Raw genomic sequence first — 17,247 nt, forward strand, 5'->3', positions numbered from 1 at the left:
TGCCTGCTGGTTCTGGCAATTACTGATTGAGTGGTGTTGACATCTCTAACTAATAGTGAATTTGTGAATAATCCTTGAATTAAAATAAATAGTGAATTTATTCTTCCAATTAATTCTAACAGGTTTTACCTCATATAATCTTACATCTTCTTATTAGGCACATACATTTTAAGGATAGTGATGTCTTCTTGGAGAATTGACCCTCTGTCATTATATAATGCCTCTCTCTATCACTGGTAATTTTTGTTGCTTTGTCTGAAATTCATAGAGCTACTCCAGCTTTCTTTTGATTAATGTTAGCATAGTATATATTCCTCTATTCCTTCACTTCTAATGTCTCTGTGTCTTCATACTTAAAGTAGTAGACACGTATAGTTGGGTCTTGCTTTTTAATCCACTCTGACAGTCCTTGTCTTTTAATCAGAGTATTTAGGCCGCTTACATTTAAAGTGATCATTGATAAAGTTGGATTAATATAAACCATACTTGTGACTTTTCTATGTGTTGACCTTGTTTCTTTATTATCTTCCTCTATTCATCTGCCTTCTTTGGTTTTAACTGATCATTATATATGACCCCATTTTCTCTCCTGTCTTAGCATATAAACTACAACTTCTCTTTTAAGTAGTTGCCCTAAAGATTGTAATACACATTTATAACTACTACAAGTCTACTTTCAAATAACAGTATACCACCACTTTATGAGCGCTTCAAATACCTTATAACAGAGTATTCCCAATTCCTTCCTCCCATCCGTTAAAGCATTGTTATCATTTATTTCACTTTTCTATAAGGAATGACCACCAAATATTTTGTTGCTGTTATTACTTTGAACAAACTGTTATCTCTTGGATTAACAAAGAATATGAAAAAGAAAAGATTTAATTTTACTTTCATTTATTCCTTCTCTAATACTCTCTTCTGTATACATGTGTATGAATATGAGTTTCCGACATATCATTTTCCTTCTCTGTGAAGCTAGTGACAAATTCCCTCAGTTTTTGTTTGTCTGAGAAAGTCTTCATTCATTTTGACTTTTGAAGTCAATTTTACTGAATACAGAATTCTAAGTAGCTGGGTTTTCATTCTTTCAAAACTTAAGTATTTTATTCCACCCCCTTCTTGCTTGCATGGTTTCTGAATAGAAGGCCTATGTAATTCTTATTCTTGTTCCTTTATTGATAAGGTTTCCCCCTACTTCATTGACTTCTTTCAAGATTTTGTCTTTGATTTTCTATAGTTTCAGTATAACATTCATGGTATAGATTTATTTTTTTGGTATTTATCTCTGAGCTTCCTACATCTGTGGATCAGTGTCTGTCATTAATTTTGGGAACTTCTCTGGCATTATTACTTCAAATATTTCTTCTCTTCCTTTTTCTCTTTCTTCTCCTCTAGCATTCCCATTACATATATGTTCCCCTCTTGTAATTGTCTCATAGTTCCTGGATATTCTGTTTCATCCTTTTCATTTTTTTTCTCTTTCCAATCAGTTTTGTAAGTTTATGTTGTCATATGTTCAAGCTCATTGATTCTTTCATTGGTCGTGTCCAGCCTACTGAAGAGCCCATCAAAGGCATTCTTCATTTCTGTTACAGTGTTTTTTATTTCTAGCATTTTCTTTTGATTCTTTCTTAGAGTTTCCATTTCTTTGCTTATATTACTCATCTCTTCTTGCAGCTTGTCCACTTTTTTCATTTGAATTCTTAGCATATTAATCATAGTTATTTTAAATTCCTGGTCTGATAATTCTAAAATGTCTGCCATATATGAGTCTGGATCTGATGGTTGCTTTGTTCCTTCAGTCTGTATTTACTTTTTTTGCCTTTTAGCATATCTTATAATTTTTTGCTGAAAACTGGACATGATGTATTAGGTAAAAACTGAACTGAAATAGCTAGGCCTTTAGTGTGAGGTTTTATGTTTATCTGGCTAGGAGTTAGGCTGTGTTTACTATTAGCTGTGGTGTCAGATGCTAAATTTTCCTGTAGTGCCCTCATTTTTTCATCTCTCTTGGTTTTTTTCTAGGTTTTCTTAGAGACTCCTTTAATAGGCAGTTCTTTCAGCTGTAATCCTTTGTTATTATTCAGCAGCTCTATTGATGTGGTAATATGGCATGGGGGAAAGGAAGTATTCTGTAGTCCTATGATTAGGTCTGTCTTTTAGTGCACTTGAGATGGATATTTCCCTCCCCTCAGGTTGCTTAGGCTTCAGTAAAACTTCCATAGGTTAGGCTCTGGTAGAAAGTTTCTCTTGAAGGTAGGTCTTGTTAAGGAGAATAAGGAGCTCTGTTGCAAATAAGCTGAACTAATATGTGAAAATTCTCTGAAACTGAAAAAAAAAGTACAATATGTTTTATTATAATGATAGTAATTGTCACAGGCAGCAATAACAAGGGACATGAAAATCTTAGTTTTAAGTGTAAGGTTAAATTTATTTTTGTATTTTTGGTTATGATGTGTAGAAATAATCTACGTGAAACTCTTTTAAATTAATTTAATCATCTACTTCCAGTTAATACAAAGTGTGAAACTTACAAATTCTGACTGAAGGAACAGACTTTGTTCTAGCAATGAAACATACCTAAAACAAGTGTAGCATAATTTCCAGTTCCATCAAGCTCTGTACATCATGTAAAAATTAACTACAAATACTGATATTATTTTATAACTGAAATATAGGCTCTATAGTGTTTGTCACTCTCAAAGACAATTCTTTGGGTCCATTCAACTCCCGCAGAAAGTGTACAGTGAAATCATAACAAAATCACAAAAGCAAGAGTATTATCTTCTTTCCTGTTCTATCCTATTTAGGTAGTATATATTTTTAAAATGGTTGGTAGATCCAAGGAAGAATGCCTATATATTTCTGAAGTAACTGTGCAAGCAACAAGAATAGGGTTGTTATATAAATATAGCTTAACAAGTATTTATATACCACTTTTCATGTATTTGTTATCTAAGAGACAGATAAAGTTCTTAAATAAAGGCAGTACCTGAGTAGTTTTGACTATTTTGCATCTTACAGCAATAAAACTGGTGATATTCTCAAATCTCGAAATTTACCTATAGTGTTGAGACTGTGATGCTGAATGGTCGTCTCTCTTAACTAAGTGATTATTTCCTACAGCAGACTGTGGGATTCATGTTGATTATAGTGCTTTATATATTAAGTTCAGTTGTTCAACTAAGAACTTAATTTTGTGCCTTTTGTATGCCTGGGATAGTGATAGTTGATGAGGCAATAGGATGAATATGTTAAGGTTTATGTCATCATTCCAGACTTGTGCGGGAGACAGATACAAAAACATAATTATAATACAACTTGGTAAATGCAGTGATAGAGATATGTACATGGATGGTTCTTAAAATTACCCTATGTTCTGAGAGTGAAATTCCTAAAATTTTAAATTCCTGAAAGCCAATGGTTTACTATACATCAGTTATTAACTCCTCACACTTCATCTAATAACATCTATTTGGGCAATACAATTCTTGCTGCCTTGTGTATATCATGTAACCACTCCTCCCCTCCTACACACACACACACACACAGACACACACATGCGTGCGCACACAGGTAGTTACAGCTGTACAGGCCAAGGTGATTACCTGATCCTGAGAAACTAATCTTTTAGGCTGGGCTGTGCCAATAAGATACCTGTTGACGGGTAATCTAATCTTATAGTTGAGCACTCCAGCTCTGGAGTCCGATTGGCCTGGATTCTAACTTCTTCACTGGTCATCTATAGTGTACTTGCCCTGTAGGGTAGTTTTGTTAATTAAGAGAAATAATATTCATAAGCATTTAGCACAGTATTCAGCACATGGTCTCAGTAAATGTTAGTATCATTGCAAGACAGAGACTCTAGCTTATCTGAGGGTGAAGACTAAGTTGTAAAATCTTGTAGTCTAAAGCTGATGGCTACAAGATGGGCCCCGAGCAAGAGAGAAGTCAGTTAGCAGAGAGTGTAGCTGACCTGCCCAGACCATGGGGCCACAGAGAGGTAGTAAGAATTGCAGGCTTCCCATTTTCTATAAGATACAGTGTACTTCTTGTTCTGTTTCTTGGCAATTCCCTTATATACTTTCAGTAATGTCCTTTTCACTTGAGCTAACTTGATCAGGTTTCTAGTCCTTGCAACAAGTGACCTTGACTAAAACAGTTCTCAATAAATCCTTTTTTGGTTGTTTGATACTGGTGAGAGCAAATAGTCATGTACAAGTTTTGTTCTACAAAACCTAACTGTGAGGTACCAGTGTCAGAACTCCAGTATCCTTTATTTTATGAATTTTATAATCTATTCTAACCAAGTAAGCAATATCAGCAGGCATAAGTAATATTCTATTCTTCTTCCTTGTATCCTTGTTTCAATGGTGTATCCGCCTCTTATGTCCATACTGCAAGGAAAAGAAATCATAGTTTGTTAGTACACAAAGAAAAAGCATCCTTTAGAGCCAAACTGTAACATAGACTTATTATATTGTATATATTGTTTCCTGTGTATTGAAGCCTAGGAAGGACATTTTGGGTCATATCGTTGATTCATCCAGTTCAGAACTCTGATATAACAGTAGTCCTCAGTGACATTTTATGGGAGATATAGTTGCCATCCATGATGTCAAGGTCTGAACATTTATAGTTTTCCCCAAACGTATCATTTTTGACTTTTATCTTCACTTGGGATATTGAGTTCTGTAAGAATTCTACCTATTGTGTAAAATGGGCTTTATTTTAGTTATTCTCAAAGTACTTTTTTCAAGCACCAATGAAAGGTTCCTAATTCTAGGGTTTGGTGAATACAGCTTGAACACATTATCTAAATCTGTCATGATTTTTATAGGCTTTGAACATATCCCCTCTCAGCTTCATCTTTTCAGATAGAAGAGAATCATCCTCCTGTCATTTGGAAGATCTCCATCCTCTTAAAAAACATTATTTCTTTTTATTCTTGAGAGGTAGTAGTTGAACTGCACAAGTTAATTTATATATAAACACAACTGTGATTTCCCTTTTTATGTATGTTCAACTTAGTAAACTATTGAATTGACTTAAAAATTACTTTGTATCCCCTCTAAAAGTTTTTCTCTGATATTTTTTAATCTTTCAGAAATTCTTCTGACATGAATAAAGCTAATTATTATAATAATCAAGGCTGAATTTTTTTCTGAAAATACAAAATACTTGTATTTATTTTGTGGTTTATTTTGGATGCCATCATTTATTATACCCTGAATTTTGGATCATATCAACAGGAGTAGATACTTCAGTCAGTTTTATGAGGTCTTTATGAATAAATTGAAATTTGTTTATTTTTATTTATCCCTAAATATACCACTTAAGAAATTAAAGGTGAAAGTATTTTTTAAGGACAGAAGTATTTTAGATTGTAGAATATGTTTTGCTTTAATGTTTAATAGTTGAAAATAAGTATGTAAATAGGTAATAGGGAGAATGGTTTACAAATTTAATAATCTCTTTATAATAACTTTGCTTCCTGATTCTTTGTTCTGAAGTAGGCTATTTCTTCTTCATGGGAAGCTTATTGTATCATTATTAGGAAATAAGACTGTCAAGGTTGTCTAATTCATATTTTCTCTTTACAATCAAATTGTGAAGGTATTATTAACAGTTAACCATGAGCTTTAAATTGACTAAAAAGCACCTTAATTATTTCATACAAATAATTTAAATTTGAGGTCACCTGTCTAGCTATTATTTTTGTTTCTTATGGGATCCCAGTGTGAACCCAAAATAACAATGAATGAAATTGTTTTGTTAAGCCATAATTCATGTCTTCTAATAGCTTTATATGGGTACACATGATAACTGTTTGAAGTTTTTATATCCTTTACTTAATATTAATTTCTAGATCCAGTGCACTCTGTAGAGAGAGATCTGTACCTTACACATGGGAGTTCCGTTACCTCTTCCTTTGGCTATTTAAACTCACACTTGGAGCCTGGCCCCCTCCCGCCTCTGTTTTTCATTACAGGAGGAGTCACTTTGGCTTTCTCTGAAACTTAAAGGTAATGGAGTAGGGTTGGAGTAAGACTTTAAACTCTGGAATCAGAATGTCTAAGTTCAGCTCCTATTTCTGAATGCTAGCCAGGTGGCCTTGAACAGACTGAGTTAACTTCGTCTGTAAAATGAGTACTCACCTCATAAAGACTTTGTAGCCTAATTGGGATAATGTATGGAAATGTTTAGTGTAGTACCTAGCATATAGTTGGTGTTCAGCAAATGTTAGCTCTTAATTCAAGATGCTAATAGAGAGGTGAGGTGGGGAGGGGGTGGACGCAGGAGCTGTGTTAGAAGTGGCTTATAGCATGCGTGATTGACAAGGAGTAAAGCATATGGAAAGAACAGACTCTGGACCCGTATCCGTGCCAGAATCCTTATCAGTCGAGATGAAGGTAGGATTATGATAAATGGTGGCCTCTGATTTAGAGATCTACCAGGTAAGACTTTGTGGCTTATTGATAGATAACTATCTACAGGTTGAAAAATATGTTGCATATAATAAGAAATAGTAGGAATCTTCTTGGCAAAGGAGTGATAGACATATTCCTTTGCAAATTCTAGTGTAGATTCTAAAGAAGGTTGTGGCTGTGCAGTCCCTGCGTAAACGAAAAGTGTCATGGGAGCCATCGTGTGAAGTATCAAACCTGTACAAAGTATTATCTTTTTTAAGCAGTAATAATCAACAGACTACTCTCCATCTCAGACTTCTCCTCTTTACCCTGTTTGCTATGTTTATCTTCCTCCTCCCTCCCCTTTCCATGCTCCATTAATTAAAGTTTCATGCCTTTTGCCTCGTAGTTCTTTTTCTTTATTTATGGATATCCCCTGCTCTTCCTCCATTTAAACCAGAATGGGTAAAATATAGCCATTTTTTGAATAATGTCTTTATAGTATTTTTCTCAGCTCTGCCACCAGAGGCTGTAGATTGTAAAGTACTAGCTCTCTTTCTAGAGATCTAATACAACCCAGAAGAGGAGAAATGAGGGAGGAACAGGTGACTTATACCAGATTGGAGCCTCAGTGACAGCAGGAGCTGTGGCTTGTCATGTAAAGCCGTACCCCATTGCCCATCTGTTTTCTTCCACAGTGGAGGAGGAGGCAGCTGGGAAAGAAGACGTACTCTGCAGTCTGAGGTGGCAGCAGGAGCTAAAGATGGGCATGATGGCAGGGTGACTCTTGGAGCTGCTGGTACTTTATGGATTGGTCTAGCATACAATATGAGGGAGGTTTGATGTTCCAGTCCCTATTTTAGTAGGCCAAGATATTTGTCTGTTTTATCAGTGCTTTAGCATGGTGCCACACTTAATTTGTCTTCTCTCCTCACATCCCACAAAAGTCTTAACTATTTTGTTATTATCTCCTTCTTCCAAAATGACTGTATGTTCATTTTCTTCTCTCATGGAATATCCAGAATTTCTTGTTGTAATTCTTGTATCTTAGGGTATTAGGATGGACCTTTACCCAATCATCAAGGAACCCTAATTAGGCCTTCCTGATTAACATAATTGGAAGCTAACAGCATAAGAATTACAAGTAGCTGTAAATCCAGCATGAAATATCGCATTCCTAACTCTCCAAGTATTTGCTAACCACAGAGGCAACTATAAAATTCCCCCAAAGCAGAAGGGAATGCAGCATGCCAACTGACAGCTCTATCCAGTGAGATCCTGACAGCGCACCTGCTCACTCTGTCACCTCTTGCAGGGATTCTCAAGGAATGAAAGGCTGGTATTACCATGAGGTCCTTCCTCCTGGCTATTTCTTTCAAGGAGACATGACATGTGATGAAAGAATAAGAGGAATATGAGAATGGAATTGTGATTTTTTTTTTTTTTTTTACAAGAATGGGGGAAAGAAAGGTTGGGGTTTGGCTCTTCGCTAAATTTGATGATATTAAGCCTTGTCTTTGTTTCTACTGCTTTCCATTCCTCCACTCTCTTGTTTCTTACCAATGAGAAAAGCTGTTCAAGGATTCCTTGGGATCCTTGGGGTTAGTAGGAGGTTCTAAGTTAGGAGAAAGTATTACTAAGAAACAAACAACAAACGCCCCTAAAATCTCTAGCCATGGAGTTACAAGGCCTGCGTAATCTGAATAATCAAAGAAACTATTGGCAGCATCCCCTTAATGAGCAAGCTGTCTGTGGACTGTCTGGAACCTCTTGGCAAAGTAACACATATGTATATAAAAGTTAAATGACTAAATTTGTTTCAGAAACATTAAGAATGACTGCAGGAAACCTTCTGTTTAGTGGTACAGAGCAAACAAATATCTTTGGTCTTTTTTCTTTTGACACTGTCCTGCCTACTTTATCCTGAACTGCATAATTCACTAAGTTATTACATATTTTCCATTAGCTATTCTTTCAGTCCTCAATCCAGAGTCAAGTCTGTCAGAATATCATTGAGGTCAGTGAACCATGAGTCTGGTTGCTTTTGCAAGGCATTTCTGTTGCTAGTAAAAGAAGGAAGCACCTCATAAGAATGCTGCACAGTCGTTCCCACAGTGTGATATGCTAATTCTTAAGAATGTTGCTAACACTGCAGTGTGTTTCATGTGATTGAATTTAGAACTTTTCACTCAATTGGTTCAAGGCTTCAAACTGGCAGTAATAACAGTCTTTTGAGTTGTTGCTTAAGTAGAGCAGTGATGGAATTCATGTGGCAGGTGACAGTTGTTCATTCAAGTTCAGGAAGAGATCTCTATCGGCCACAGTGGTTCAAAAACAAAAGGAAAGTAGCCCAGATGTTCACTTTTTAATAGTGTATCTTTCCTTCATAATTTAAATGAGAACAGAGCTCAGTCATTAAATGAGGATATAAATATTAATGTCATCATGTTAAAAACCAAAAGGACAGAGCTCACACATTTATGTGATTTTTTTTTTTTTTTTTTTTTTTAAAACGGCCATCTATAAATCAAGTAAAATCAAGAAAGCTCCCCCGTGCCTCTAGAGGTCTCACCACAGCTAGTTAACTTTTGGTCTTTTACCCTTGCCTCCTCTAACAAGTCTCAGAGAGTTGAGTGAGAATTTAGTCAGTCATATTTGGCCACACAGTGGCAAAGAAAATGTAAATCCCAAAAGTCCAGATAGTCTTTGTGGATATAATTTAATCATACAAATTCCTTGCTGTAATATGAGCAGGAAGTATTACTACTAGTTTAGACAACGTACTGCTATTCTGTACTTTCAGTATAGCACAGAATTTTGGTCAAGTTAGTGATGATAGAATATCAGAACTTTCAGATAATCAGAGTTGCTGTTCACTCTTTTATTGCCTATGGTAAACAGTATGAATAAGATTTGCTTTGGGTGTGTATCTTATATCTCCTTATCTGGTATATTTGGGAGTATATCTTTGGCTCACTGAAATGGGGCACTTTGATGTATTTTTCAGAGAATATGATATTTTGGCAAGTAATCTCTTCCTGGACTAAACAATAGCCAGATTCTTGAGAATTGTTCAGCAGAACTGATCCCGGGATACAGAACTAACATTTTTTTGAGAATTACTGTGTGTCAGGCATTGTGCTCAGCTTTCTCCATGCAGTATCTCATCCTCAAAATAACTTGATGAGTAAGATACTATTATTAACCCCATTTTACAGATGAGAAATGTGCTATTATCAATGCCATTTTCCAGATGAAGAAACAGGGGTGAAGTGAAATATAACTTATCCAAGGTCACACAACTGTTAAGTGATAAAGGATTTGAACTCCAATTTTTATAATTCCAAAGCCCATACTCTTAATCACTGTGCACTACAGTCAAGGAAGGTACTGTATGAATGAGCATTTGCCTTACTTTGTTTTTTTTTGATGTCTCTCCCTGCTCCAGCCTCAAATAGGGTCATGAATCCCAGCAGTTGACACAGTCTTTGGAATGGCTATTGGATGTGATGGCACCTAGCAGCTATAACCATTCAAGGCAACCCTTAGGTAGAGAATTAAAACTTCATTCTACTGCTCTGTACTTATTTGGAGGAAGCCAGGACCTATGTGGGTACTGAGGGAAATCTTAAGAGTCCTGAGTCCAAAAAATAGACAGCTTTTCCGGTTCAGAATCACCAAAAAGTTACTAATAACTCCCACCAAGTGAATTTAAGTTCTAGATAGTGATGTCTTATTGAAGATTTTTCTCAACTGGCAACCCTCTTCCAAACCTCTCTGCCTTGACAATTCTGAGCTCTATGAATTCTGTTTTTAGGAGAGTTCCCCCTCCTGAGTGCTGCTTCTCTCACAAGACAGTAAATGCAGAAGAAATCTTATGCACTGGGACCCAAAATCTTTCTATCCTTGAAACATTTTTCATTATAGCAGAACCCATTCATTTATGGTGGATATTAAGCTTCTCAAGCCCTTTCTATTGAGTCTTTGGAAGACTAATAATTCTAATTGACTAGCTGCAGGGCTGGTGTCTCTGACTTAATGTTACATGAAATGATGACAGAGTAATGCTTTTAAATGGGGCTCTCATGAATTGACTAGCAGGGAAGAGGGCTCTTCTAAAGGTACTTGCCTGTAACTGTGGAGATCATCCCTTTCAAAGAGCTACCTATGCTCCTGCCAGAGCTGCCCTCAGCAAATGACCTGATAAAAGAGGATTATCCACAAGAGAGGTAGTCTTGAATATGAGATAATTAATAATGACCGAATCAATTCAAGTTGAACTGGGCAGTCAGTTGTGTAATGCCCAGGCTAGTTTGCACTGGTTCTTTACAGATGAATAGTGCTGACTTACGTATGATTTGTACCTCTGAAACATTCTCTTGCTAGAAGGTTGATGCGGTGCTTTTTTTTTTTTTTAACCAACACTAGAGTCCTCTTAGAGTGGCAGGGCACTCTTGATTGGTCAATAGGGCCATACTTTTAAATGCTTTTTAAAAATTTACATTCCGGGGCTTCCCTGGTGGTGCAGTGGTTGAGAGTCCGCCTGCCGATGCAGGGGATGCGGGTTCGTGCCCCGGTCCGGGAAGATCCCACATGCCGCGGAGCGGCTGGGCCCATGAGCCATGGCCGCTGAGCCTGTGCGTCCGGAGTCTGTGCTCCGCAACGGGAGAGGCCACAACAGTGAGAGGCCCGCGTACCGCAAAAAAAAAAAAAAAAAAAATTTACATTCCAGAAAGCAGAAGGTAATACAAGTAGTGGAGTAAACACTAGAGTCTGATCATTAGCTGTATTACCGTTGAGAAGTTCTCTTAACCTCTCTTAGTCTATTTCTTCTGGAAAATGAGGCAGTTTAAATAAATCTGTGTTTCCCAAATTCTGAAACCTACCACACAGATTACTAGAGGTGACTTTAGGTGGCATATGTGATAATGTCAGGTGGTTTTCTGATAAAACATTAAAATGAACATTGAATCTCATACCTGAGAGAGTTATTCCTTGTTCAGTCTTTCTGATTATATCAGTCTCGATTTGATATCAAGATATCTTTAATAGTTCTTTAACACTGGATAGTTGTTTGGGGATGGAGGTAGGCGGGGGCAGATACTGTGGATCGTTTATTCCTCAAAAATCTCTATAGAAGCGAAGTTAATTCCATTCCTTAGAAGGGAAAAGTACAGAAGTGCTTTTTTGCTCTGTCTACCTCATTTCACCTCTACTTGGAAGGAAAGTCCTGTGTTATACAACTGGTGAGTTAAGAGGAAGAACCAAACATGTGAGATCAAGCCCTTTCTGGCTCCTCTCATGATGTGCCGCATTCTCAGAAGACACGCTCCTCCGCCACCATGTGCATAGAAGGCCTTTGTTGACAAACTCTGCTTAAGACTGGGTGGGAACTATTAGGAAACCCATGAGACCATCAATCCAGAACACAAAACTGCGTTCTCCAGTTCATCTTTATTGGTAATCAGGCTGATATTTTGATTGCCTTTTTATTCCTCTCTCTGCTTTTCATTTGGTTTCAAACTCATAGGAGATATAAAGGGAGAGGCAATTATCACCCCTTAAAACCTCACTAATAATCTTTTTTAATATAAATCTGACTTGAGCTCAGAGCTCTTTATAAGCAATAGTATCTATATAGAGTTTAATAACGTGGTTTGTTTTTAGTGAAGTTATATTTTTAGTTACCATCTATAAAATAAATCAATTTAAGTTTTAAAAAGTGAATTTTTAAAACATTAAATAGTACAGATGGTATATGGATATGGGGAGAATCGCAAAGGTGGTACTTAAATGACTGAAGTTTAGAAAACACTGAATAAGATTATCTCTAGGATCTCGTCCAGATTTAAATTCTTTTGAATGTGTATTCCAACAGAATAAAAAATGTTATGTGGTAAACCAAGTAAAAGAAAAGACCTTCTAACATAGTGTGTACTATGTAATTATCTTTCATTTTGAAATGTATCATTATTGAGGAGGCTGAACTTCCATGCTATGACAGTTTTTTTCATTTATAAATATGAATACCCCTTTCTTAATATTTTACTAGGCAGCTGAGTATTGATATGTTTTGGGTAGCATGTTTGTTGGTGATGATGGTTTGTTTTATTTTGTTTGTTTTTCTTTCACCAAAAGCAGTCTAGTTCTGGGTGAGGTTTTTGGACTGGAAATCTTGACAGGCAGGAACCATGTCATCACTCTATACTCTGCCTAGTACACAGTTTGATATAGTAGTATTCAGTAAATATTTGAATGAATGAATGAATAAAAGAGTCAATAAAAATAAACTGAGTTCTGTGTCTTGAAGGTACAAGCATAGTTCTCATTTCTGAAATGAAATAGTCAATAGGGCTAGCTGTACAGAAGTTTGAGGTCTTAGGACAATTAGAAGGTAATACTTTCACATGAATGAAGTTTGGAGCTAGTTACATGGAACATTTAGAATAACCTTTTCAGGAAGTAATCACAAAAAGAAGGTAGCCGTACTAATTTTGCTTTCGTTTATGGTTGTATATGAGAAGCTAGGATCTTTCCCTCTTTGTTTTTTATTAAAAAAAGAGCTACCTTTCTTCCTCTCTCATACATGTACTACTTATCATCACCACATCAGGGAAAGCACCCCAATTTTCCTTGCCTTAGGGAGACTATTAGAGCTTAATTTAAAATGCAGCTCATTCTTTCCCCACACACTCTTAATTACAGTTTCTCATCTGATAAAGGGGCCCAACTCTTTCTTAACTGGCATGCTAGACAACTGAAATACTGGCGGTAAATTTGTTTATTCCCTCAGCAAATGTCATGTTTCAAGGGCTTTGTTCTAAGACTCCTGAAATGAGTTTTATATATCAGAGAGAGAGAGAATATTAACCAGAAGTTTTTAATTATTAGTTATACTGACTTTCTAATAACTATGCAATTGGTTTGAGTGATCACATACCCAGATCATGTAATTTATTTTAAAATACTTTTCGTATATGTAGAAAAACAGAAGTTAAGGACTGTGTTTCATTCTGGTGGATACATTTTAAACGTATGCTAGGTCTGTTCTCTACAAGTACATTCTTCCTTTGACAGTCCGGTGTTAAACTGTGGTTCTAATTTATTATGTACAATGACAACATCTTAACTGGAGTTATTTTGTACGTTCAGGTTAATACTTTTTGTTATTGAAAATTTAAGTCAGTACATTTTATACTTGTGAAAGCTTTCTGCCTGGTATCTTTGTGTTTTCTAGTTATTACTATGTGGTCTTTAGTATGTGACGTAAACTCTAAGGATGCTGTCTATCACATTTTGGTTTGTTCTCATTGCATTATAAAGTTGATAGAACAGCAGTAACATTAATGGTATATAGAAGTTGGGTTTTTAAACCAATCGTCATCTACAGAAATTCTCTATCTCTGTTCTAACTTTAAATTTAAAATATCCAGGTAAACAATCAACACAGATTCTATTCATCATCATTGAGAATATAATAGGTCTAATTTTGGCCGAGAAAAAAAAAATACTTTAGAACTATCAATTTTTTTTCTTCAAAAGAGAGAGATGCTTGCCTTAAAATTGTAATCTTTGGATATCTCTGGAGTCATTGTGGTCTGTCATGAAAGTATGCAAGAGCCATTTGCTATAATGGCAAGCTGGAAGTTTTGAGAACACTATGTCTAATTCAAACACAACAATTATAGGTTCCACATATAAGTGATATCATACAATATTTGTCCTTCTCTGAACAGCAGAAGTAACACAACATTGTAAATCAACTGTACTCCAATAAAAATTTTTAAAAAGCAATTATAAAAAACAGAACCTTTGCCTAGGGAGCCATGTCCACTGGCGATATGGTTATTCTCTGATTAGATGCTTTGAGTGCCGGATACCATTCTTTTTTTTTTTTTTTTATCTTTATTGGATTATAATTGCTTTACAATGTTGTATTAGTTTCTGCTGTACAACAAAGTGAATCAGCTATATGTATACATATATCCCCCTCCCTCTTGAGCCTCCATCCCACCCCTCTATTACTCAGCCATAAAAAGGAATGAAATTGAGTCATTTGTAGTGATGTGGATGGACCTAGAGTCTGTCATACAGAGTGTAGTAAGTCAGAAAGAGAAAAAAAGAGTACCATATATTAACGCACGTATGTGGAACCTAGAAAAATGGATACCATCGTTGTCTGGGGTGTGAAGAAAAGGCCATGAACTTGAGGGGCAGTCCAACCTGAATGTGAAATTCAGCTCTGTCGCTTTTACTCTGGTATCTAGGGCAAGTTACTTAACTTCCTCTGTAAAATGAAAATTATAATACTTCTTTAGAGTTTCTGTGAAGATAAAAGCACCCAGAGTGAGTTCTTGTCAAATGGTAGTTGTACAAGGAATACAATGTGGTGATGATACGTTTTGATGTTCCCTCAGGTGAAGTAAAGGACAAAAATGTTCAGGTGGTTGAGCTCCCCATTGTAGACAGTCTTCATCCTCGTCCTCCGTATTTACCCCTGGCTGTACCAGAAGACCTTGCAGATCGACTTGTACGAGTCCATGGTGATCCTGCAGTGTGGTGGGTGTCCCAGTTTGTCAAATACTTGATCCGCCCCCAACCTTGGCTGGAAAAAGAAATAGAAGAGGCCACCAAGAAGCTAGGCTTCAAACATCCAGTTATTGGGTAAGAACCTGATTTGTTCCTCCTAAAAGGGATAGGTAGTAGCAGGGATACATACCTTTACAATACAGTGTGAACTTTACAAGATATAGTATGACTTTCATAGCCCCACCCAAAAACAGAGGTTCCAGAGTTCACCTTAGGCCACAGGGAGATTATTCTTCCTTTGTTCATTTAGAACAGCTGAGTCATCATAATTCAGTTCCCCTTAATCATTTGTTCATTTATTCATTCAACAAATATATAAAACCATATTTCTGAAATTAACAGTCTCTCCTGGGGAAACCTGCAAAATCTTATTTTGTTGGGAGTATTTTAGATGCTATACATGACTCCTGTCTTACTCTAACAGGGCTACGAGATGAAGCTCTCATATTTATAGCTTTTCTATTGCACCTTATTCTTCCCTGGTGATTCTTTTGCATTTTTGATGTTCTTTTTTCTGTTTTGTTTTGAAAGCTACTTTGAGAATAAAGATATCATTAGTAATGTAAGATAATGTTAAAATTATTGTTTAAAGTTATCTCTTGGCCCACTTGGGAGTTATCATGTATATATGTACAGTCTCATGCTTATGTTAAGGGAGATATATCAGGAAATCCTGGAAGCAAAAATAAATCCAAAAGAGCATCTTTGCTCACAAGCATGTGCTCCTATACCCATACATAAAAAGTTGTGGTGTAAGGAGTTTTCCTGGGTCCTGATGCCAGATTTCACACCACGGGAAATGTTCTTTGCCTAATGGGAAGAATACTAGACTGAGAGTTAAGTGACCTCAGTAATATTCCTGGCTTTTCCCTAATTCTGGGCCAAGTTACTTAATAATAGTATTATTGAGCTTTGATTTGTTTTCCATCTGTAAAATAGGGAAGGCAATACCTGCCCTAAAAATGATGATGTGATAATATAAGGATGAAAAAGGATTTTAGTTCTGTGGGAAAAAATACACTGTAAAATATTATTACCTTTCAGAGAGACTGATGATGCTTAAGTAATTCCTGAAAATAGATTTGTAGGCTAGACTATGGCATTCTGCAGCTTCTATTGTCTGTAATAAAGTCAGCTATTGGTTAATATTAGTACATGTGTTGATTCATTCACTTATCTGCAGAATGTTTATTGAATACTTGCTACTGTGGGGGACAGAGGTTAAATTTTTTTTTAATGGATCCTTCTAACTCCTCACAGTCCATGGGAAAAGAGACTTACACAACTAACATTATATGAGCAGAATGTGATAAATGCCCTGAGAGAAAGCATAAAAAATTTTATGAGAGGTCGAGGGAGGGGAAATGCACTTCCATTTCCCAAGAAAGGACCAAGAAAGGCTTCATAGCTGCAATGTTTGAACAGGATCTTGGAAGATCCTGTTAGATACTACTACAGGATAGTAGATACTACTACTATCCTGAAGATACTACTACACTGTAGTAGTTACATTACCAAAATAACTTCAACTGCATTATCTCATTGATCCTGTAACACAATCCTGTGATGTGGGCAGAGGTAACCATTTTACAGGTGAGGAAACTAAGGAAAGAAAATCTCTTCCCAAAGTTCCAGAGTTTATAAAGGCAAAACCAGGACTTACACCTGCTTAACTTTGTCTGGACTTCCTGTAGTTCTATGTACCAGAAAGCTACCCTCATTAATTTTTCATGGAGTATCCACCACATTGAGAATTGGCCAAATATAGAAACTTGAAGTACCGCAGACAGCTAAGTTATTTGCACACTTAAGTAGTGTGCTGTAATGAAAGAGGGGTGCATTAGAGTTCAAGAATCTGGGGGTCCAATCTGGTTTCCACCACTAACAAGTTATGTGACTTTGGGCAACTTACTTGGTCATTCTGGGCCTTCATTAATTGTCACTCTTTTTTCATTTATTAAAACAAAACAAAAGAAAATGCTAGGTTAGATAGTAGTATCTAAGGTTTCTACTTACACAGTACTAAACAGTTAGATTTTTGTGTCTGCCCATCATCCATTCATTCATTCATTTGTTGTGTTTGGTGCAATTGGGAATAAATAAAACCAGATTCCTTGCCCTGGAGGAGCTTTGATAGATAGTGAAAATCAGGCAAGTACACAAATAACTTTTACTTTTGTAAAGACTGGGTTAAAATGTATGTGAAAGAAACCAGCCTCCCTTTGCCTTATATTGTCATCTTGTT

At 36.2% G+C, this 17,247-nt stretch overlaps 1 protein-coding gene across 8 annotated transcripts in view; it reads left to right on the forward strand.

The window, feature by feature from the left end:
• Positions 1–17,247, forward strand: part of FUT8 (fucosyltransferase 8) — a 325,108-nt gene that overhangs the window by 286,652 nt on the left and 21,209 nt on the right. For all 8 annotated transcript variants that reach the window (XM_032622335.1, XM_032622331.1, XM_032622333.1 and 5 more), the window contains one exon: positions 14,831–15,077. In XM_032622335.1, the coding sequence (XP_032478226.1) occupies positions 14,831–15,077 (247 nt within the window). The remainder of the gene's footprint in view (positions 1–14,830; positions 15,078–17,247) is intronic.

This window comes from Phocoena sinus, chromosome 2 (genome assembly GCF_008692025.1).
Source record: "Phocoena sinus isolate mPhoSin1 chromosome 2, mPhoSin1.pri, whole genome shotgun sequence".
NCBI lineage: Eukaryota > Metazoa > Chordata > Mammalia > Artiodactyla > Phocoenidae > Phocoena > Phocoena sinus.